Below are 22,571 nucleotides of genomic sequence, written 5' to 3'. Positions count from 1 at the left end.
TGCTCTGGTGGCCTAGTGGATAAGGAGTGGTGCTGCCAATCCAGAGGCACCTGGTTTGAATCCACTAGCTGCTCTGTGAGAGATGGATGGACAGTCTCCCCCTGTGTGATTTACAGCCTCTGAAAACTCACTGGAAGGTCAATCAGGAGTAGATCCCTAACTGAACCACACATAATAACAATGCATTAAAAGTTAGTTGATTTTGTTTTGCCTTTATTATTTTCCCCAAGTGATTTTTCCTGTGTGCAAAGGAAATTCTGGGGCACCAGGGGATGCCAGAGGGCAGCCTGCTTGGAGAACCCTGGAATTCTTGAGGCAAGTAAATGTGGGAGTTTCCCTATTGGGCAGGAACAGGGACTTTGTCCATGTGGCATGCACTTTGTGATTTATTAATTTTTTAATGGCCAAAGCCATTCTTTCTTGTGTTGCTGACGCAGAGGCTGGGACAGCAGAATGTTCCCTTTATTGTAGTGTTGCCTATTGAGAATAGCTGGTCTCTTAGTCAAAATTATTCACAAGGTGAGTAGAATTCAAGTCAAACAGGTTTCTGTTTTGCTGTAGAACCATAGAATAGGTGTTCACCACTGAGAGAAGAATTCACCCAGGAATCCTGGAGACATTTTCACAGTTGGAACTTTAAAAGCCTGCTTCCCTTTTCAATGTGTGGGAGCAACAGGTCAGGTATTGCCTAAGGCAACCTTATAAATTGGCACCTGCCTTTGTGCCTGAGACCTAAAGGGAGTGGTGGGGGGAAGGAGACCAGAGAAATGTAATAACTCTGTGCCTTTTTATCCAGCCTGCAAAGTTAGCTTTCCCTGGGAGTTAGGCTTTGATGCCTGGGGTGTGAGAGGCAGGGGAGCACCCACCTCCTGATTTCCAGGGTTATTTGCTATAGGGAGACACTGATCAAGTGCTGGGCTGGGTAAGCTGTCAAGAGGCAGAGAGAGCCTGGGAAACACTCACCACCTCCCCTGGTGTATGTCAGCAGGAGGCACTATATATAGGACTCACCGTTTTTAACCTTATTTAATCGTTAACTTCCAGTTTCTGGGAAGAAGGAAACCTTTAACAGTTTCACAGGTGAGGGATGTTCAGAATTTCATTCCTCCTAGAGCTAATTGGAGTTCTGTGGCGGTAAATGTTTTTATTTACCCTATCTGGCTTTTAGAGCAAGAGTGATTATTCTATAAATTCTTTCTTTCCTTTGACTTTTTCTTTTCCTCTTTTTTTTCCCTGCAGATAATCTAGGACATCTTACACTTTCTGATATTTGTTCTAGTGTGCAGACATTATTTGCCTATATTGTTAATTCCCAGTGGGCAAGATAAAACCTGGTTTTCCTTTTCCTCTGTTGTTGTTTACCATCAAGTTAGATCGACTCATAGCTGACCATCAAGTTAGATGGACTCATCGCCAACCTTCCAGCAGATTTTCAGAGGCAGTAAACTGCGTGGAGATTGTTCATCTTTTCTACAGAGCACCTCGTATTTTTGAACCACATGCCTTTGGGTTGGCAATGTAATTCCTTACCCGTTAGCCATCAGAGTTCCCACCTTTCCTTTAGTGCCTCACAAAGCAATCTAGCCCTTCCTGGGGTTGTTTGATTTTTTTTGTCTTTTGATCAAGTTCAGTTCTCCGGTCAGTCATCTGGAACTGTTTTCACACCCTTATCAGGCCCTTGTTTCCATTTTGAAACATGATTTATTGTTATGATTTCCAGAAATATAACAGAAACTCTGATGGTAAAACACCCAAAGTTCATTATTGGGAGCAGTAGCTGCTTCTTCATAGTGCCTCATCCTTCTTGTGTCGCAAATTTATTTCTTGTTTGCAATTATGGCTTCCTGGGGTGTTGTGATCAGAGTGAAGTGACGAAGCAGAAGACATCCCTATTTTTTTTTTAACTTTACTATTCTGGTACAAAATTATTCCCTGGGCTTTTAAGTACCTTCATTTAATAATGTCTTTAATTTAAAAATCAAATCTTTTTTATTTTGGCTTTGATAGTTTTTCAAAAAATTGGGGGATTTGGGATATTTTTTGCTTCTTTGTTGGTTACTGGTTAGTTTTTTTAGAAATCTGATGGTATATCCCAGAACTTCTCATTTTCATTTCCAGTACAACTCTTCTGATGAGACTTTGGAGCAAAGCAAAATCTGTGTCATTGACAGATCTTGGGCCCAAATTGAGAGCTAAAAGATTTTGAGCAGTGCTTTGTAAGTTTGTTCAGACAATAATCCCTTTCTCCTGATGGTTTATTTTCTGGAATAGTCCTAGCCCCATGAACACCAGCTCAGAACCTTCATGTGTCCTATGTCAGCATCACAGTCTCTGATATGCTCCAGCCCGTTGTTACAGTCACTGTATCTGTCCATCTTGTTGCATCTTCCTCTCTTTGTATGACCCTCTCTCTACCAAGGTCTGGCCCCTGCTGACAACATACATGCCCAGAGCATGTGAGAAACAATTTCACCATCTTTGTTTCTAAGGGCACCAGGGTTACACTTCTTTCAAGACACATTTGTTTATTCTTTTGGTAATCTATTGGATAGTCAGTATTCTTCTACAACACCACAGTTCAAAGGCATCAGTTCTTCTTCTGTTACCTTTATTCATTGTCCAATTTCAGATTCATAAGAAGCAATTAAAAAGCTTGGATCAGGTGCACATTAAACGTTAAACTGGCATCCTTGATTTTTTATCAATTAGAAGAGGACCTTCACATCAAATCTCCCCAGTGCAGCACTCTCCTGGTTGTTTTTAATCTGTCATAGGCAAGTCTGGCATAAGCATACAGTAGAAGGGTGTGAAGGAAGCCTAACCAGTGCTTGAGAGTGTGCAAGCTGCGAGGAATTCACTTCCTGCTAATCCTTGTCAAAGGATCTTAATGGAAAGGCTGGTGTATGAAGTTTAAATAAAGAGGTAATGTTTAAGACGTACTTTAGCTCTACTCAAATGAAACGAGGCTGACAAGGAAGCAGAAACCGGGGAAATAAAGTTACTACAAAAACTTATGATTTACGGACAAGTACTGTTCTGATTTTTTTCTATTATTTATGTTGTTGTTATGTGTTGTCAAGTTGTATCCTGTGTACAATGCTGTATCCTGAACCAATCTCACTGTCTCTGACCCAACTAGCCATATTACCCCAGTTACGGTGTTAACCCATCTCATCTGGAGTCTTCCCATCCTGCACTGTCTCTTCATCCTTCCAAGCATGATATCATTTTCTAAGGATTGCTCCCTCCTGGCCATATGGCCAGTGTGAGATAGAGCCTCAAAATCTTTGCCTCCAATGAGCAGCTTAGTTTCACCCCAGGACAGACTTGTTTGTTCTTTTGGCAGCCCATGGAATGTTCAGTACTCTTCTCTAGCACCACAACTCAAAGGGATCAATTCTTCTTTTGTCATCTATGGTTACTGTTCAGCTCTCTGATGTATGACAAGTAATTGTGAAGACCTTGGCCTGAATCAAGCACATTTTAGTCTCAAGACTGATATCTTTGAATTTTAGTGCTCTGGAGAGGTCCTTGAGAGCAGATTTTCCTAATGCAATTCATATTTTCGTTACTGCTGGTGCAGTCAGGGTTGACTGTGGAATCAAGCAAGATGAAATCATTAACAATCTCAATCTCTTTATCTGTCATGGTGCTGCCACTTGATCCAGAGGTGAGAATCTTTATTTTCTTCATCTTGACCTTTTGTCCATATTGTATGCATGACCTTCTGCAGCAAATGCTTTAGGTCCTCCTCTGTTTCAGCAAGCAAAGTTGTGCCATCTTCATAACACAAGTTGTTGATGAGTCTTCCTCTAATCCTGATGCACATTCCTCTTCATAAAGCTCAGCCTCCTGAATGATCTGTTCCTCATACAGATTAAAAAGCTATGAAGATAGGATGCATCCCTGACACACTCCTTTCCTGATTTTGAACCATGCAGTATTTCCTTGCTCTATCCTGAGGACTACCTCCTGGTCCATGTGTAGATTTTGCATGAGCACAATCAGGTTTTCTGGAATTCCTGTTCTCAAAGTTAGCCATAGTTGTGATCCATACAGTAAATGCCTTTGCATAGTCAATGAACACAGATAGACATGTCCCTAGTGGCACAGCTTCTTCTAAACCTCACTTGTATTTCTGGTAGTTCTCTGCCAATGTACTGTTTAAGGCGTTTGGGAAGATCTTCAGCAGGATTTTGCTTGTATGTGATATTAATGATATTGTACAATAATTTTCACACTCAAATCATCCTTTTTGGAATAAGAATAAATATGGATCTCTTCCAGTCAGTTTGTCAGGTGTAAACATACTTTTAGTAGTATTATCGTTGTTGTTGTTAGTTGCCATCTAATCTGTTCTAATGCTTGGTAACTCCAAGCAGGCTCTGTAAGACGGACTACTCAAGTATGTAATATTTATAATAAAGTTAAGGGGAAATGTTAGCTTCTAAAAGAATGAACAAAGCATATAGAATGATGAGATGAATGTCTGAGAGATGTGGATAAATGTTAAAAAATAAATAGATGTAGCAAGAAGCCAAATTTGAGGTAAGAATGATTATAGTAACTTAGTCATATGTTTAGAAAGTCAATAATGTAGTTTTGTTTTTCACTACAACATCAAAAAGGCACACCTGAAAATGTGTGAAAACTCTTAATTTGAGTTGCTTCTTTTGTATAGAATCTTTATCTGTACAAATAATTAGCAGAAGTGTCTATTCATATCCTGTACCCATTTTGCAATTAGGTTGTTCACCTTTTTCTTGTTGAGATGCTGGAGTACTCTATAAATTTTAGATATGAATCCCTTATCAGATATGTCATAACCAAATATATTTTCTCAGTTTGTGGCTTCCCTTTTCACCCTGTTGGAGAAGTTTTTTTGATGTGCATAGGGCTTTTCTTCTTTGAAGGTCCCATTCATCTATTTTGTTCTTTCTTGGTTGTAGGATTTTCATTATGCTTGGAAGACTGGTCATACCCTGGATTAGGGCTTCTGGAGTTCTTCCAAGCTATTTCAGATGGTGTCAAACACATGAAAAAATGTTCAAAATCCATAGCTACCAGAGAGATGCAAATCAAATAACTATACGATATCATCTCACCCCAGAAATAATAGCAGAGTTCAACAGAGAAGCAAACATTGAATGCTAGCGAGGTTGTGGAGAGATTGAAACTCTTATTCACTGCTGGTAGGAGTGTAAAATGGTGCAACCACTATGGAAGGCAGTTTGGCACTTTCTCAAAAAGTTAGAAACAGAAATGCCATTTGACCCAATAAGGAATATATCCTAAAGAAACCATAACTGCCATCTAAATACATATATATTTTTTTTTTCACACACACACCCGTGTTTATTGATGCATTATTTATAGTAGCAAACAGATGGAAACAACTCAAGTGCCCATCAGCAAATAAATGGATAGAAAAACTGTGGTACAATCATACAATGGAATACTGTACAGCACTTAATTAACAATAGACTCATACAACATTACCAACATGGGTGACCCTGCAGGACCTTATGCTTAGTGAAAGACAAATACTGTGTAGCACCACTGTTATAAAGGTCTGACATAAGATTGGGAAGAGAATAGGATAAGAATGGATAGATAATGAACCTTGCACTGGAATAGATGGAGAAAATAACTGTTTAAAAGGAATATATGGCTAGGCATTATATGTACAAAAAATAGCCTAGAATAAGAGGTACATTGCAAAGAGACTGGAAAGGGGATGGGGAGGTAATTGTGCATCAAGAATAAATATTTAAAAAACAAAAAAACACATGAACTGCGGTAAGGGAGGGAGGAAAAGGGGGTAAAATTTTGAAACAATGAAAATCTAACTTTTCTGTAAACTTTTGTTAACATCACAATTAAAATATAAAATTTTTTAAAAAAAACAAATAATAAGCGGAACGTACAGGCATGTTTAGAAGCAAAATAGGGGAAAAGCAAGGAAAGATGGAGAAATAAAAGAGTCATAGTAGTGTTCTTATAGAGTAACTGCCTGAATTATAATTATAAAAAATTTAAATGATTTTTAAGAAGGAGATTAGGTACTACCCTTGGAAATTGGCAGTACTGTCCTTTTGGCCTGGGGGAAGTAGAAGGAAATAAAGAACTCTGAGTTTTGGATGTGTCTGTAGCACTGCCTATGAAAATGGCCCCTGGACAAATGTGTAGCTGGTAGTTTAGATCAATTTTCACATATATTAAGGGGAAAATTTAGCTCTGATTGATTTTGTGGTTCTTAGCTTCAGTTAAGACATTTATATCACAGGTTTTGAGTGGATGAGGTAGAGAAGCCTGGACTGGTTGGCAGGGCTTGAGATGGTGGATCTGCCCTTTCTGAAATACGTTTGCTCAGAATGAAGAAGGGTAGGGGTTGATGTCCATCACAAGATGTCTGGACAGCCTCACCCCATTGTGAATAGTTGCTTGAGGAAGAGACAGCTTGATAATCCAGATTCCCAGCATTTGTTCTGGTTGGATGAATGGGCCAAACTAGGATAAAATATAATAGAATTAAACACAAAGCCCTGCTTAGGTGATGGTTTTATTATTATTATTATTATTATTATTATTATTTATTATTATTATTTATTATTAATGTCAATGAACATCTACAGAGATTTGGATTTCCATTCATTCATTGTTGTGCTTTTCTCCCCGTCCACCGCACCCCCCATCCCCAGTTCACTCTTCTCCTTGAAAAGCAAAAGAAAAACTCCTTCATTGGTACACAGTCCCCCAACACACATTCACCCCCACCCCGAGTATACTCCACTCTGAAACCCTCATTCCGGACTCTTATGATAATCATAATGCCCTAAAATATATTACTTTTAAACTATTCTCTCCCTCATCAGCTTCAATGCAGTAAACATAATTTATCCAGTTTTGTGGTATATTCACACAATGGAATACTACACTGCATTGAAAAACAAGGAACTCATGCAATATTATTCAGAATGGTTGACCCTGGAGGACATTATGCTGAGTGAAATATCTCAGTCAGAAAAGGACAAATACTATATGGTGCCACTGTTATAGAATGAGGCTGACATCAGAGTGAGGGTAAGATTGAGGTGACTTTTTTTAAGGCAACTGATGTACACTGTGGTGGTGGTGGTGGTGGTGGTGGTGGTGGTGGTATTGTTGTGTATTGTAGAGTCAGAACCTACCTCAAACCGCGTGCCTTCGGGGTTCCCGCACTAGACGTGGAATTACTTAGAGAAAGACTAAGGTTAAGAGTTTTATTATCTGAAAGCTCAGTTTGGTCAAGAGTGTGATGCTCTATCAGAGAATAAAGTGATAGATATTTAGTGTTAATGACTTTTGACAGGTCAGAGCCTAGCCTTACACAAAAATACCAGGACTCACCATCATGATGGCTATTATTGTTGGGCTCCATTCTGTTGGTGCCACCTCAAAGTAGCTAGCCTGTGTTTAACATGGAACATTTCCCACTCCTGTTCTCCTCATGAGTGTTGCTGTGTTTGAGTCCATTGTTGCAGCCCTTGTGTGAGCGAATCTCACTGAAGGCCTTCCTCTTTTCTCTGGTGCCCTAGGGATGGGTGCCTCCTAATAACCTGGCCAAGAATGGGAAACGAAGTCTCACTGTCCTCACCTGTAAGGAGTATTTGGGCTGCACCTTTTCCAAAACGGATTTGTTCTTTCTTGGCAATCCATGGTGTATTCACCTTTCTTTGCCAACATCGTAATTCCAGTACATCAATTCTTCTTCAGTCTTCTAAGATTCATCCCTAGATATCAAGAAATGTCATTGGATTTGCCTGGATTCTGTTGAATTTGGATGTACTCATTATTTTCTTTTAGGAATCTTAATTCAGTGGAAATTCTTTAAGTATTAGAAACTTGTAAAAGAATTGGTATTAAATCATTAGATGTTGAAGAGAGATGTGACACAATATATGTCTTAAGGTTTTCATCGTGGTGTTACATCCTGTTTCTGGGTAGGTACTGTCATCAATCCTCCAGACCTTCATAAGTCATTATTTGTGCTTCAGGTAATAGTGACTTTGTGAGCTAATTATTGACATACAGTTCTTTAATGTGTCAGAATTATTGTAAATAGTTTTAAGCTTTAGACTAAGTATTCATTAATGTGTCACAAATCTTGGGGGCCAATATGAATAAACTTGAGAAGGAACCTATGGACCCCTAAAAATTATTTGAGAGTGTGTGTGTTTGTGTCATTTTTTTCTGGGGAAGAGTTCAAATTTTTGTTAGATTCTCAAATCTAAAAATAAACTTTTTTTTAAAAAAAGACTTCTTTTATCATATATGTCATTTCTCAACTTTCCTTACATGTAAACAAGGACAAGTCTTGAATTTTGCTTCCCGTTCTTCTCCTGAGACGAAAGAGCTGATGATCCTCCTTGAAATGCCAGGGATTTGCCACTGCTTGAGTTGACAAAGGCAGAGCTCCAGAAACACATCCTAATAGAAGTCTCATTAAAATAAATTAGAGTCATTCTCATGCCACACAACATACCTTTTTTCATTTTCTGGTGTTTTTTAAAAAATGAAAATGTAGATTTATTACGTGCAGAATTTGGACTAAATTTCTCTGTTCACCTTTCAACTTGTGAATATAAATTTGTTCTTTTTTAGGAAAATTTTGTTCTGAAGTCAGTTCCAGAGAAGCTTGATCTTCTCAGTGGGATATGTGTTTCATGTGGTTTTCTTCTTTTTCAAACACACAGGGTGCCAAAGCATGCTTCCTGCGGGACATTCCTTTCTCGGCCATCTACTTCCCATGCTATGCTCATGTGAAGGCTTCCTTTGCCAATGAAGATGGGCAGATTAGCCCTGGAAGCCTGCTCTTGGCTGGTGCTATAGCTGGTGAGTGTCCCTTACGGGATTCTGCTTCTGCTTCCCCTGCAGCCGTGCCCTAACCCCTAAATCATACTGCACTGGAAATGGTTGCTGCTAGCTTTTGGCAGAAATATATAAATGGTCTATAGAGTATTTTGAATAGCTACTGAAAAGAAAGGCTGGGGAGGGAATTACTCTTAGGCAGATTACATTACTGGATGGCCTTATCATGAAAAAGAATCAATTTCTGGATTTTAAAAAAAAACTCATTTTAAAAATCTTTCTTTTTATAGTAGTGTTGGAGCCCAGCTTGAGTTTCTTATCACTTCATAGTATAAAAATTACTGGTTTACTACATACGAATACATTGTTAGATACCAAACAATGCAAAACAATTTGTCCATAATTTAAGTGATAGGTGTAGTGGTAAGAAGTTGTACTGCCAACCCCCAAGTACTATGCTTCAAATCCACCAGCTGTTCTGTGAAAACTTGCTGGAGGATAAGCTGTATGTTGGTTCTAACCCAATAGTACACAACTACAGTTACTGTCATTTGTTATGTTATGTGCTGTTGAGTCACCTGTGACCCATAGCAACCCTATGTACAGCAGCTCTGAAGCCTGCCCTGTCCTGAGCCAGTCTCACTGATCCCAACACACCAACCTCCGTTGCCTCAGTTCCTGTATCAATCCATCTTATCTGGGGTCTTTCTCTCCTGCACCATTCCTCCACCCTTGTGAGCATGATGTCCTTCTCCAAGGGTCAGTCTCTCCTGGCCACATGCCCAAAGTATGTGAGATAGAGCTTTACAATCCTGGCCTCCAAGAACAAACTCGGTTTTACCCTCTTCACGACAGACTTACTTGTTTTCTTGGCAGTTCAAGTCTCTTCTCCAGCACCACAACTGGAAGGCATTGATTCTTCTTCTGTCATCTTTAGTCATTTCCAGCTCTCTGAAGCTTAACAAGTAATGCGAAGACCATGATCTGGATTAAGTAAACCTTAATCTCTAGACTGGCATCGTTGCATTTTAGTACTCTGGATAGGTCCCTGACAGCAGATTTTCCTAATGCAATTATTTCGCCTTTTGATTTCCTGACTGCTGGTGCTAAGATTGTTGATTGTGGAGTCAGTCAAGTTTTAATTGTTAACAGCCCCAATCTCCTCTACATCTATCATGGTGCTGCCTATTGGCCCAGTGGTGAGAATCTTTGTCTTCTTGATGTTGCGCTTCAATCCATATTGAAGACTATAGTCCTTGACCTTCATGCACTTCAGGTCCTCCTCAGTCTTAGCAAGCAAGGTCATATCATCTGCATAACACAGGTTATTGATGAGTCTTCCTCCAATCCTGATGCCGCATTCCTCTTCATAAAGCCCAGATTCCCACATGATCTGTTCTGCATATAGATTGAAAAAGTGTGGAGACAGGATGCATCTGTGATGCACACCTTTCCTGATTTTGAACAATGCAATGTTCTATCATTTAGAAAAAAGAAATTTTGTAGACAGCAATGTGACTTGCTCCTGTTTTCTCCTGGTGGTTGAAAGTTATGTAGGAAGACTGACACACTCTCTGTCACTCACTCTCTCTCTCTCTCTCTCTCTCTCTCTCTATCTCTCTCTGTGTGTGTGTGTGTGTGTGTGTGTGTGTGTGAGAGCGAGAGCACGCACGCTAGCTACCTATGTGTTAACTGATCATACATAGAGATATTTCCGTCTTACTTCCGTGCTCTAGTGAAAATATTAGTAGACAAAGAGATCAGGAGGTTGATGCTTTTATATCCCCGTTTAAATCTTGAAAGGAAATTTTAATATATCCACAGCAACAATCACTTCATTTTTTTTTTTTTTTTATAATTTCCTTGCCAGAGAGTGTTAAATGGTGGAACCATCTGGTTGATCATTTAAGGAATCAACAAGCCCTCAAGCAGTCATGGGATGACTGGGTCCAAACTTTTTTTAATCCAGGTGTTGCTCTCATCAGATATGTGACTTGAGTCTCTGAGCTTTGCCCCAAGACATTGGTAAGAACAGAAGTTGTTTGTTGTTATCTGAGCCATAGCCTGGAAAACCCTTGAGTGTAAAGCCCATGAAATTCTTCATTAACTTCTCTGCCAATCTTCCTTTCAAAGGCAGTGGTATTGGGATATGAGGCAGGATCATTCTTTCCTTCCTGTCTGCTTAAAGATACAAAGTTATATTTGTAACTTTGAGAGCAATCTGCATATGTCAAGAAATCATTTCAAGACTGAGATGGTCATGGACATTTATATTTTATCGATATAAGTACTGATAATATTTTTTAACTAAACATGTCTCTTTCCTAAGACAAGGTAGAACCTAATGGGAAAATTCTAGTAATAAGTCAGAGAGATCTAATACTACTTATTAATTGTGTAACCTTAAGCAAGTTACTTAAGTGCTTCTAAGTTTTGGGATTCTCAGAGAGATGATAAGTCTGCTTCTGCAGTGTGTAGTTGTGGGGTTCAAATAGCATATCCATGTGTAGGGGTTAGCATATTGCTTAATGTATCATAAATACTCAGTAAATGTTATTAAATATTAAACTGAATCCTTAAAAAAAATCTAGCGATAAAACCCTCTGAAAATCAATTGTGCGATCAGAAGATAAGGATTAGGTCTCAGTTTAAGCCTCATTATCCTCATACTACAACAATATTGCCTAGAACTCTTTCCTTGGATTCATGTGGATCAGGAGGCAGGAGGTACCTAACAGTGATTTGAACTCAGTGTTGGGAGTTTTCCCAGGCAGTCCGTGCTACCAGAGCTTTGGAAATTACTGGTAGTTAATGGATGGTTTCTTTTCTCTTCTTCGTGTGTGTGTATGAGTGTGATTACGAATGACTTTTGCTGGCTATAAAGGATTTGAAAAGTGTAGGGAAGAGTCAGGAAGAAAATATCCAATATTCCAGTGCTTAAGATAATCATTGTCTAGTATTTTCCAGTTTTTTTGCCTTGGATGCTTTTACCATGGTGTGTTCACATTACGTGCATCTTTTTCACTTTAAATTGTACTTTACACATTGTGAGATATCACAGCAAAACAGTTAATGGCATGTGCTATGGGATCATACCCAGATTAGAATTCTAGCTTCTTTATTCATATTTGCCCTTCATACATTTTTAATCCCTGTTGGCTTGTTTTCTATCTATATGTGGGGATGATAATAGTCTTAGTCTCATAAAATTAGTGGATATAATGAGTTAATATACATAAATTCTGAATGTGTTCAAACTATTATATGTGGCTTAAAATTTTGTAAACATAGCTTTTAATTTCTACACACTTATATAATGCTTACTCTTCCCCTCAAAAACAATTTTTTTCCCTCTAAATGGTACTGTAAAGAGCACCTTTACATATAGAGGGTTTTCTAATCTGGATCATTTTCTTAGTATAATGCATGGTTATTTTTAAGACCTTTCCATAATATATCTCTATCTCTATATCTATATCTATATCTATATCTATATCTATATCTATCTATATCCATATCCATATCTATATCTATATATATATCCATGCTACTGTTATGTTCACCTTTCAGCTATCCAGTGGCCTAGCAGATAAAGGTTCTGCCAACCCAAAGGCAGGCTGTTCAAATCCACCAGCTGCTCTGTGGGAGAAAGGTGGACAGTCTCCTCCCATGCAGTTTACAGCCTCTGAGAACCTATTGAAGGGTCAGCTCTGAGTCATTTCCAAGTCAGTGGCAGTGAGTTGAGTTGATTTCTTATCAAGGTTGTTTTCCAGATACTTTCTATATTAGTCATCCATTGCTGCATGGCAAAATAAGAGTTACTCACTTTAAACAGGAAATATTTATTTTCTCATATTGTTAGTCTGGAAGTAGTTGTGCGGCAGGAACAGCAATTTAACAGGTGATTCTGGCTGAGGGTCTCTCCTGATGTTGGAATCAAGACATCAGTGAGGACTCTACAAGGCTTGGCTGGAATCAGAAAATCTGCTTTCAAAGTGCCTCCGTCCTGTTATTGTTGGAGGCCTCAGTTCCTCGCCATTTGGACTTTTACAGGTCTGCCTTGTTGTCCCAGGAAGAAGCAACTGGGAACCCAGAGCAAGATCTGAGAGAAAGAAAGCAAGACAGAAACTAGTGTCTTTTATAACCCAGCCTTGGATGCCAAACTCCTTTATTTCTCCCCTATTATCAGTTAGGGATCTCTGGTGGCTTAGTGGTAAGGAATTGCACTGCCATCTCAAAAGCATGCAGTTCAAATCTACCAGCTGTTCCACAGGGAAAAGATAGACCATCTCCTTCCTACAGTGAACTGTCTCTGCAAACCTGCTGGAGGATCAGCTATAAGTTTGTTCCAGCTCAACTGTACATAGCAAAAACAACATCTCACTGAAAACATGGATCAGCTCTATTTAATACAGAGTAAGACTACTTACTTCTTATGGAGTAAGACATGATTACCAAAGATCGAGGGCTGATTTGGAAGCTAACTACCACACTTCTCTAGAAATGTGGTTTGTTTTTCCTTTCACTCAGTCTGCCTACACCTTATCTGTTGGATCACAGAATTTACTAGACAATGTATTACACTGGTTTTTGTCCTCAGGGGACAGTCCAGGTGCAGATTTTGATAGCTTTGTCGTTTCTGCCATATACAGAGATAAACTGTAATGACAACCAACCAACTTTCTTAATTTAATAGAAGTATCAGAAATCAATAGAAAATTGTTAGATAGTTCAAAAGTTAGATAGGCCACAAGAATATTTTATAATAAACAAAATTCTGTGTCTAATGAGAGGTAGTTCACTGATGTGATTGAGTAGTTCAGGCAGCCCCTAAGCATAGTATCATGATGGTCAGCTCAATCAGAGACCTAAAGTTAGAGTGAAAATATTGAGAAGATCAAGAAGACTTTTCTCTAGAATTATTCCAGTGACACCACCAAGAACCCAGTGGACACAGAAAGGCACCAGACATTGCATTGGCTGCTAGGTAGAGGATTGATCAGGCCCTTGTATTCCCCCTGAAGATAGCAGTGAGCACCAAAGCAGTTTTAGGGAGAGGATGCTGATGGCTGTGTAGATAATGCCAGGAAGTAGGTCCTGGGACAAGAGTGACCCTTACTGTCATTAGAAGAAGGGGAAAAGGCATATTTCAAAAATGATATAATAAATGTTAGCCACAATCGTATTCATTATTTGCCAAAAGTATGTCAAGACTATTTTTATGCAATTTGTTTAAATTGATTTCTTATAACCTCCTACCATGTAGTTGATCCAGAACATAGCAGCTTTCCATCAGATTTCCAAGTCCAAAAATTTTTGGAGGAGAATGTACTTTCTACTCCTGTAGAGCAACTGGTATATTCAAACTGCTCACGTTTTGGTTAATAGCACAACATATAACACACTATGCTACCATAAATACAGGTGGTGGTGGTTGTATACCATTGTTTCAGCACCGACACGTAGCTGAACCTCCCGCAGGTTTTCAGAGGCACCAAATTGCACAGGAAGAGACTGCCCACAGAGGAGCTAGTGGGTTTGAACTGTGTATTTTTGTGTTGGCAGTGTAACTCCTTACCATTAAGCCACCATGCGTGTTGTTATGAACCATCAAGTCAGAACCAACTTCTGATCTTCCAGTGGCTTTTCAAAGGCAGTGCATCAAGTAGGAGAAGATAACCCATCTTTCTTCTGTGAAACAGGCGGTGGATTCAAACCATGCACCACGTTAGCTGCACAACTTTAAGTTGGCAGTAAAATTCTTAGATGCCATCGAGTCGAGTACGACTCTTAGCAACTCTGAACAACAGATCTGAACCCTGTCCTATCCTGTGCCATCCTCATCATTTGTGACACACTTGAGCCCATTGCTGCAGTCACTGTGTCAGTTCTTCTCATTGAGAGTCTCTACCTTTCCACGCTTAATGTCTCTCATGTGCCATGGAGTTAGAACTGGTTCATAGCTGACCCTCCAGCAAGTTTTCAGTGGTTGTAAACTACATGGGAGTAAATTGCCCATCTTTCTTCTGCAAAACAGTTAGTAGATTCTAACCACCTGCCTTTGCGTTGGCAGTGCAACTCCTTAACCACTAGGCCACCAGAGGTCCTCTAGACAGATAAGTAGATATTCATATTTCTATTTTAAATTTATCAAGTTAGATTTATCTCTAAGTAAATTTGATCATACTTTCTGTGTCTTTATATTCATTTATATTTCTATTTATTTATTTATATTTCTATTTATCTATTTATATTTATATTTCTTTATATTCATTTAAATTATTCACATGTCATGTTTTCTCTTTCCAACAACTTGATTAGACTTAAATTACACTGTTTTACTAATATGCAAGGTACATGGTTCAAATCCTGCTCCACAGGAAAATGATAAGCAATCTCATTCCATGCAATTTTCTGTCTCTAAAAACATGCTAGACACTTGTTTTACATCTCACCATTAGCGATATATCCACCCTTGGTAAATCCGAATGTAACTTAACAAAGAAATATGCTGCTTTTAAAAATGCTAGAAACAAGTATAGTACAATGATGATGATGATGATGTTGTTGTTGTTGTTGTTAAGTGCCGTTGAGTTGTAGACAACTCATAGTGACCCTGTGAGCGAAAGACCACCCTGAACACTTACGTGACTTTTATCCTTTCTCCAGGTTCATAATAATTTTAAAAAGATCAGAGGGGAGAAATGCTTCTTTCAGTACCCCTTTTACTGTATTGCTTTTTTTTTTATTGTTGCTTTTTGGTTGTTTTTTTTTACTTTTTTTTTTATTAAATAATTTTAATGAGCATTTACACAGAAAAAAAAATGCTAGACAGACACCTGTAGGTCACTTCCAACTCAACAGTAAGTACCTAATAACAACAGTAATATGCAGTATTTTAATGGAAAGGATTATTAATATATCAAACCCAAAAGATAGTTTCCGTTCTGCATTTTACCTGTCTTTTAATAAACCAGCAGTATCCATAGGTATCAGGAGCATCTCTGTTCTTTGCCACTGAGGCAATTCTAACTTGTATTAACTCTGTTGGAGAGAGTACAACTTCCCTCTAGAGTTTCCAAGGCTCTGAATCTTTAAGGACAGGCTTTGAATTGGGACCTTGAGGTTAACAGCAAACATTTTACCACTAGGCCTACAGGGTATCTTAGTAAATGGCTAAATTGCCAGAATTTTGGTGTCCTAGTGGTAAGAAACTGTGAGAATCCCAAAGGCACACAGTTTGAATCCATCAGCTGCTCCAGGGGAGGATGGAGGAACAGGCAAGAGAGGAAGACCCTTGATTAGATGGATTGAGGTTAGATATGTCAGAAACAATAAGGTTGGCACCAGATAGAGCAGGTTTCAGGGGCTTTGTACATAGGGTCGCTATGAGTCGCAAGCAACTTGATGGCACATAACAACAAGAACAAGAATAAAAAATTAAAAGCCACTAAATCCACTGCCATTTTATGTTACTATTACTTTGATGGCCATACATATATTGTCCCTAAATTGAAAATATCCATGATATTCACTAAATAGTGCTTGAAATAAAATTTCTGGTACTTGTTCTGAAAGTAAAAGATAAATACAGAAGTCAAATTGTCAATCCCAAAATAGATTTCTGTGTCAGGGTGTAATATTTAATGTGTAATATCCTTCCCAATTTGTGTTTAAAAGACAAACAGTACTACAATTGAGTAACCTTCCATTGGGTTTCTGATCCTTTAAATTTTTACAGGGAAGGTGGCCATCTTTCTCCCAAGGAGCAGCTGATGGATTCAAGCCACCAGCACAACCTCACTCTCAGTTACCATGATACATAGTTCCTAAGATGTGTGTTCTGCCTTCTCGTTTGCTGAGTAGTATGTAGCGTCTTAAAAGCTTGTGAAATACAACTATATAGTTATACTCATTTCAAATAAAAGTGAAAGAAGGAAATCTAGGATTCAAAGAAGGAACTAGTGTACAGGATTCATTGCCTACACAAACTAGAACTAGCTGGGCCGTGCCTCCCATTTCTGAGAGTTCTAGTCAGAACCACAACTGATGGAGGCTAATAGGAAGGAAGAGAAATGTGGACAAGAACATAAAAATCTGAACAAGAAAAGAAATCCATACTTACTGGATTATTTGAGACAGGAAGAATCTTCGAAGCTATTGCCCTAGCTTACTTTTTAAACTGTGTAACTAAACTGTAACCACGGATCATCTTTAGAATTTAACCATTGCCACTAAACAATACGGGTAGAAATTGTTGAACGGAAACCTGTTTTGCTATGTACCTTTCACCGGAAATATAATTAATAAAACCAAATCACTCTAAGGAACACACACAGTCCTATGTGGTGGAGTTGCCTTTAATTGGGATCCACTCACTGGCAACTTGTTTAGGTTTGTTTAGTAAGACAAGGTTATTTAGTCAAGAACATCTGGGACCACCACAAAAAAGAAACCTCATCTGCAAAATACACCTTCCAGGTCTAACTCATCCTTAATTTTCATTACTCTTCATAAAGGATGTACTTCCTTATTCATTACAAATGTCAATACTTTTATATTTTTGGAGGTCAAGGTCAAACATTTTTCAAATCCTCTTTGCTCCTTATTTATATTATCTCCTTGATGTATTGGCTTCTGAAAGGAGCATGATAATATTTCTCATTGGGAATGAGAAAACTGTGCTCTCTTCACAAGGCTAGCTGTTTCTAGCATGTTTAAAGATTCTTACCACTGGGCCAATTGGCAGAATCAGGATGGATGGTGAAGAGATTGAGATTGTTCACAGCTTTAGTTTGCTTGGCTCCAGTCAACACTCTCGGCACCAGTAGCCAGGAAATTAAAAGACGTATTGCGATGGGAAAGTCTGCTGTTAGAGACCTCACCAAAGTATGGAACAGCACTGGTCTCTCTGGAGACTAAGGTTCGTCTGATACAGGCCATGGTCTTTGCAATCACTTGTTATGCATCAGAGAGTTGGACAATGACTAAGGAGGATAGAAGGAGAATTGATGCCTTTGAGCTGTGGTGCTGGAGAAGAGTATTGAGAATACCATGGACTGCTAGGAAAACAAAGAGATTCATCCTGTAAAGGGTCAAACCGGGCGGCTCCTTGAAGGCAAGGATTCCGAGGCTCCGTCTAACATACTTTGGACACGTTGTAAGGAGGGACCGGTCCTTGGAGAGGGACATCATGCTTGGGAGGGTGGAGGGACAGCGCAGGAGGGGAAGGCCGTCTATGAGGTGGATTGATTCAGTGACTGGGGTAATTGGGATGGGTGTGTCAGAAGCAGTGCGATTGGCACAGGACAGAGCAGAGTTTAGGGCTGTTGTACATAGGGTTGCTATGTACTCGCAAGCGACTCGACGGCACATAACAACAACAATAAGAGTTGCCATAGAGTTGACTTACTTTGTGCTGACTTCATGTATGTCTGAGTAGGACTATGTTCCATAGAGGTTTTTGGGGTATTTTTATTAATTTGACTGTGCTTGAGGTGAACATTTATACAGCATATTAGATTCCCTAATAGTTCGTAGACACATTGTTCCATGACATTGATTGCGGTCTCCGCAGTAGGCCAGCTCTCTCACCATTTCCACGCTTCCTGCCCTGTTTCCATCCATCCAGTTTCCCTGCCCTCCTTCCTTTCTCATCTTTGCTCTCGGGTAAATGTTGATCATTTGGTTTTGGATAGTTGATTGTTTAAAGGCGCACATTCCTCATGGGTGTTACTGTTTATTTTTTAGGCCAATCAACTATTTGGCTGAAAATTGACCTCCAAGAGTGACTTTTGGTCCCAATTAGTCCATAGGGCTTTCGTTGGCAGCTTTTTCAGTGGATTACCACTGAGGCTGCTCTGGATAGCCTGGAATCGCCAGCTTTCCAGTTAACAGCCAAGCGCAGTTACCGTTTATACCACCCAGGGACCACACTCCCCACTCCTTTGTTTAGAGAAGAAAAAACTCAGACGGCTTGATCAGCTTTGGAAGCCAGAAGTGATCAGGCAAACTTGCTGGGAGTTTTTGCCAAGCCAACATCAGAAAATTGGCACGTCTCGGTGGACCAGCTCTCTGGTATATACGACCTTTCATCCTTGCTCTGGAGCAACCTGGGTTTGTCGCCACATCAAATCTCTCTCCAGCTTAGATGCCCAGTTCTCCTATGATTGTGGTGGTGGTTGTTAGACGCCATCAAGTTGGTTCCAACTCATAGCTACTCCATGCAAAATAGAAAGAAATCGTGCCCAATCCTGGTCTAGTCTCACAGTCTCTGTTGTGCCCATTGTTGTAGCTACAGGATCAGTCCATCTCATTGAGGATCTTGCTTTTTCCTACTGGTCCTCTACCAAGCTTGAGGTCATTCTCCAAGGCTTGACTCCTCCAGATAGAATGGGGGACAAAGTCTCACTATCCTCCCTGCTTTGGAATAGAGCAGCTTCATTTCTTCAAAGATAGATTTATTCGTTCTTTTGACAGTCCATGGTATATCCAGTACTCTCTGCCAGGACCACAATTGAAAGACATCAATTCTCCTTTGATCTTCCTTATTATCCATTGCTCAACTTCATATGCATGTGAGGCAATTAAAAATACCGTGGTTTGTTTGGTTCAGGAACACCTTAGGCCTCAAAATGATATCATTGCTCATTAGCATGTTAAAGAGGTTCTTCATGGGAGACTTGCCCAATAAATGGGAAAAAGATTGACTTCAAAGTTTTCATTTTGCTTAGATCCACAATCAATGCCCAGTTAATTCAAAGTCTCAGCAAATGTCAGTTTAGGATCGATAAGGAGCTGGTACTGGAGATGACAGTTGGGTTCAGGTCACCACGTTGCCAGCTCTCCACTGATGGGTTTTGCCAGGCAACTGGCAAGCTTTCTGCTGGCATTTTCATACCACTAATCTAATCAACATCTTTCCTTTCTCCTCATCCCCACCCCATATTTTGTCTTCTCTTTTTTCATAATAAGGAAATGTTTATGAAAACCACCCTTACTAGAGGAAACTCTTCTACACATTTTAGCCCATGTATTTTTGTTTTTCTAGTCTCACTCACATGCCTGCCCTCTGTTGTAAGGAGGATTTTATTGCCTGTGTAAAACAGACTGTCTTGCTAATAAAAACTCTTTCTAAACTAGGAAGTAAAAGAGTTCTGGTGGTGTGAATACAGTGGGTTTCTAAGCATTTTTCATGTTTCCTTCCATGATGTTGCAGGATAAATTTCTGGCTCCAAGTTAAAATAATTCTTCCACACTAATGGGAAACTTAGTATGACTTAGTCAGTGAAGTGTTGGATATAAAGTGCACTTTTCACATGCAAAATTGTGATGCATTTTATACTAGCTGTGACTTAAGGTTAATTTTGCTTGAGGAGCCAGGTAAAGGTGCAAGAGGAGGAGATCCTACTTTAGAAATATAACTGCGGGCTTGTACTGTGCAAATTTGCTTGCTCTCTCTCTCACACACACACCCTCTAACTTTAAAGCTGTCTGTTAGAAGAATGAGATGTAGTTGCTAGCCAGACCTTGTTGGTTTGGACTGAAATTCTTACAGAATTATTAAGCCTTAAAAAAAGCAAAGGAGATTTATGCATCTGCAGTTGACCAATTTGGTTTGGAATAGGTTCATAATGGAAAAGTAATAAAACCGTAAGAGACAGTGTCTTCCGAGCACAGTCTCGCTTTTAAAACATCTAAACATGGGCTGCCCCATTTTGGATTAAAAGACTGTAGAAAAAAAATTCCCCCTGGTAATTTTTGGGAGGATTTTCTTCTCGTTGTAGTTTCTTTTTCATTGATTATTAACCAGTATAAACTTGAAGCCTTCCATCAGGTAATTTTCTGGGGATGTCAAACTTAGGGAAAAAGAATCCTAAAGTGTTACCTGTGGAAGCCTGCCTTCTCTCCTCATTTCCTGCACCACACACCGTATACACTCAGTATTTCTTAATCTATCAGTAAAGTCCTCTTTTAGGGGTGGAACTGGAGTACTCAGGACTGGCTTTTGGATTTTCTGTTGTTGTTTTGTTTTTCCAATTTGGTGAGTGAGTGTTGAATGTGAGAGAAGGTTCTTACTGTGAGTGCCAGTGGAGCCGCATGAAGAGGAAACACATACCAAACATCACCTCTGAAATACAGGGCCCAATAACTTTGTGAGTTTCTGATTTCAACAGGAAAGTAGGGGGGCGAGGGAAGGGAATACTTCTCCATTTCCTCTCATCTACTTGCAGTAGTGTTTTTATTATTAGGTGCCATTGAGTTGATTCTGACGCACCGTGGCCTCATGTGACAGAATCGAACAGCCTCATAGGCCTGTAATCTTTACAAGAGAAGCCCACCAAAGCGTTCTCTCTGGGAGCTGCTGGGCAGGTTCGTGCCACCAGCACAGCATAAAAGTTCCTTAGGCATTAACGATATTGCTGAATAATTTCTTAAAACTCATGAAGGGTATAAGCATAACAAATGAAGGTTGAGTGAGTGGGGAAAAGGTTGGTGAGAAGTGAGAGAGAGAGAGAGAGTGTGTGTGTGTGTGTGTGTGTGTGTGTGTCTACATTTGCCACTGCATGCTAGATATCCATGGCTGTGCACCCCATATAGGATAGTGAAATAGCCATTTTATTTCATTTGATTCTTAACTTTCTTTTCACGAGCAGCAGTTCAAAGCACAGTTATTTTTATATAGTGGGAATGTGACCAGACTGAGATGGCACTGTGTCTCTCCTGCAGGTATGCCTGCGGCATCTTTAGTGACCCCTGCTGATGTTATCAAGACGAGATTACAGGTGGCTGCCCGGGCCGGCCAAACCACTTACAGCGGAGTTATAGACTGCTTTCGAAAGATATTGCGGGAGGAAGGCCCAAAAGCTCTGTGGAAAGGAGCTGGTGGTATGGAAATAATTTGTTCGTAACTAACCATTTGGCATCAGATAAAGTTTTTAGAAATCTAATTATATTTGTTATTTCCCCTTCCCCCCCTCCCAAAAAAAAGCTCGTGTATTTCGATCCTCGCCCCAGTTTGGTGTAACTTTGCTGACTTACGAATTGCTACAGCGATGGTTCTACATTGATTTTGGAGGAGTGTAAGTATCCTAAATCCAAATATCTGCTGCTTCTGATCCTCTGATACCATCAGGGAAAGAGTCGTTAAGCCAGTGTCACTATGGTAAAAAAGAAAATATTTGTGGAAGTATTAGAATTATGTTAGCAAACTCATTTTTTAAGAAGTATTAAAGTTGAACAATGTCTTCATTTTGTTTAACATTGTTTTGAATGGTTTGTTTCTGCTAAGTTGAAAATAAGACTAAAAGAATGCAAAAACAAAAGTGAAATTCTCACTCTGTTTTCTCTTCGTTTAGAAAACCCGTGGGATCAGAGCCAGTTCCAAAATCCAGGATCACACTGCCAGCTCCCAATCCAGATCACGTTGGGGGCTACAAATTGGCAGTTGCAACTTTTGCAGGGATCGAAAACAAATTTGGACTTTATCTCCCTCTCTTCAAACCATCAGCATCTACCTCACAAGTTATCAGCGGAGGTCCGTAGTAAGACTACAGCCAGGATATTGCATTGTTACAACAGAAGAGAGCACCTCACTTCAGAATGAAGCCACTTTGTGTTCCTTTCACGTCCATCTCTCATTTAAATTGCTGTTGGGGCTTTGTAATGTGAAATTGTTCCATTTCTGTGCATTTTCGTAATCAGATCATTTTGAAATTCTG

The 22,571-nt window shown here is 39.5% G+C and overlaps 1 protein-coding gene across 3 annotated transcripts in view; it reads left to right on the top strand.

Moving 5' to 3' along the window:
• The window catches only part of SLC25A13 (solute carrier family 25 (aspartate/glutamate carrier), member 13), a 220,490-nt gene extending 197,922 nt beyond the window's left edge, over positions 1 to 22,568 (top strand). For all 3 annotated transcript variants that reach the window (XM_006880228.1, XM_006880227.1, XM_006880229.1), the window contains 4 exons: positions 8,736 to 8,874; positions 21,580 to 21,738; positions 21,842 to 21,932; positions 22,209 to 22,568. In XM_006880228.1, coding sequence (XP_006880290.1) covers positions 8,736 to 8,874; positions 21,580 to 21,738; positions 21,842 to 21,932; positions 22,209 to 22,395 — 576 coding nt within the window. In that variant the 3' untranslated portion in view covers positions 22,396 to 22,568. The remainder of the gene's footprint in view (positions 1 to 8,735; positions 8,875 to 21,579; positions 21,739 to 21,841; positions 21,933 to 22,208) is intronic.
• The last annotated feature ends 3 nt before the right edge of the window (positions 22,569 to 22,571 follow it).

This window comes from Elephantulus edwardii, unplaced genomic scaffold (genome assembly GCF_000299155.1).
Source record: "Elephantulus edwardii isolate Elephantulus edwardi_28Jun2011 unplaced genomic scaffold, EleEdw1.0 scaffold00007, whole genome shotgun sequence".
NCBI lineage: Eukaryota > Metazoa > Chordata > Mammalia > Macroscelidea > Macroscelididae > Elephantulus > Elephantulus edwardii.
This window is presented reverse-complemented; position numbering and strand designations above follow the sequence as displayed.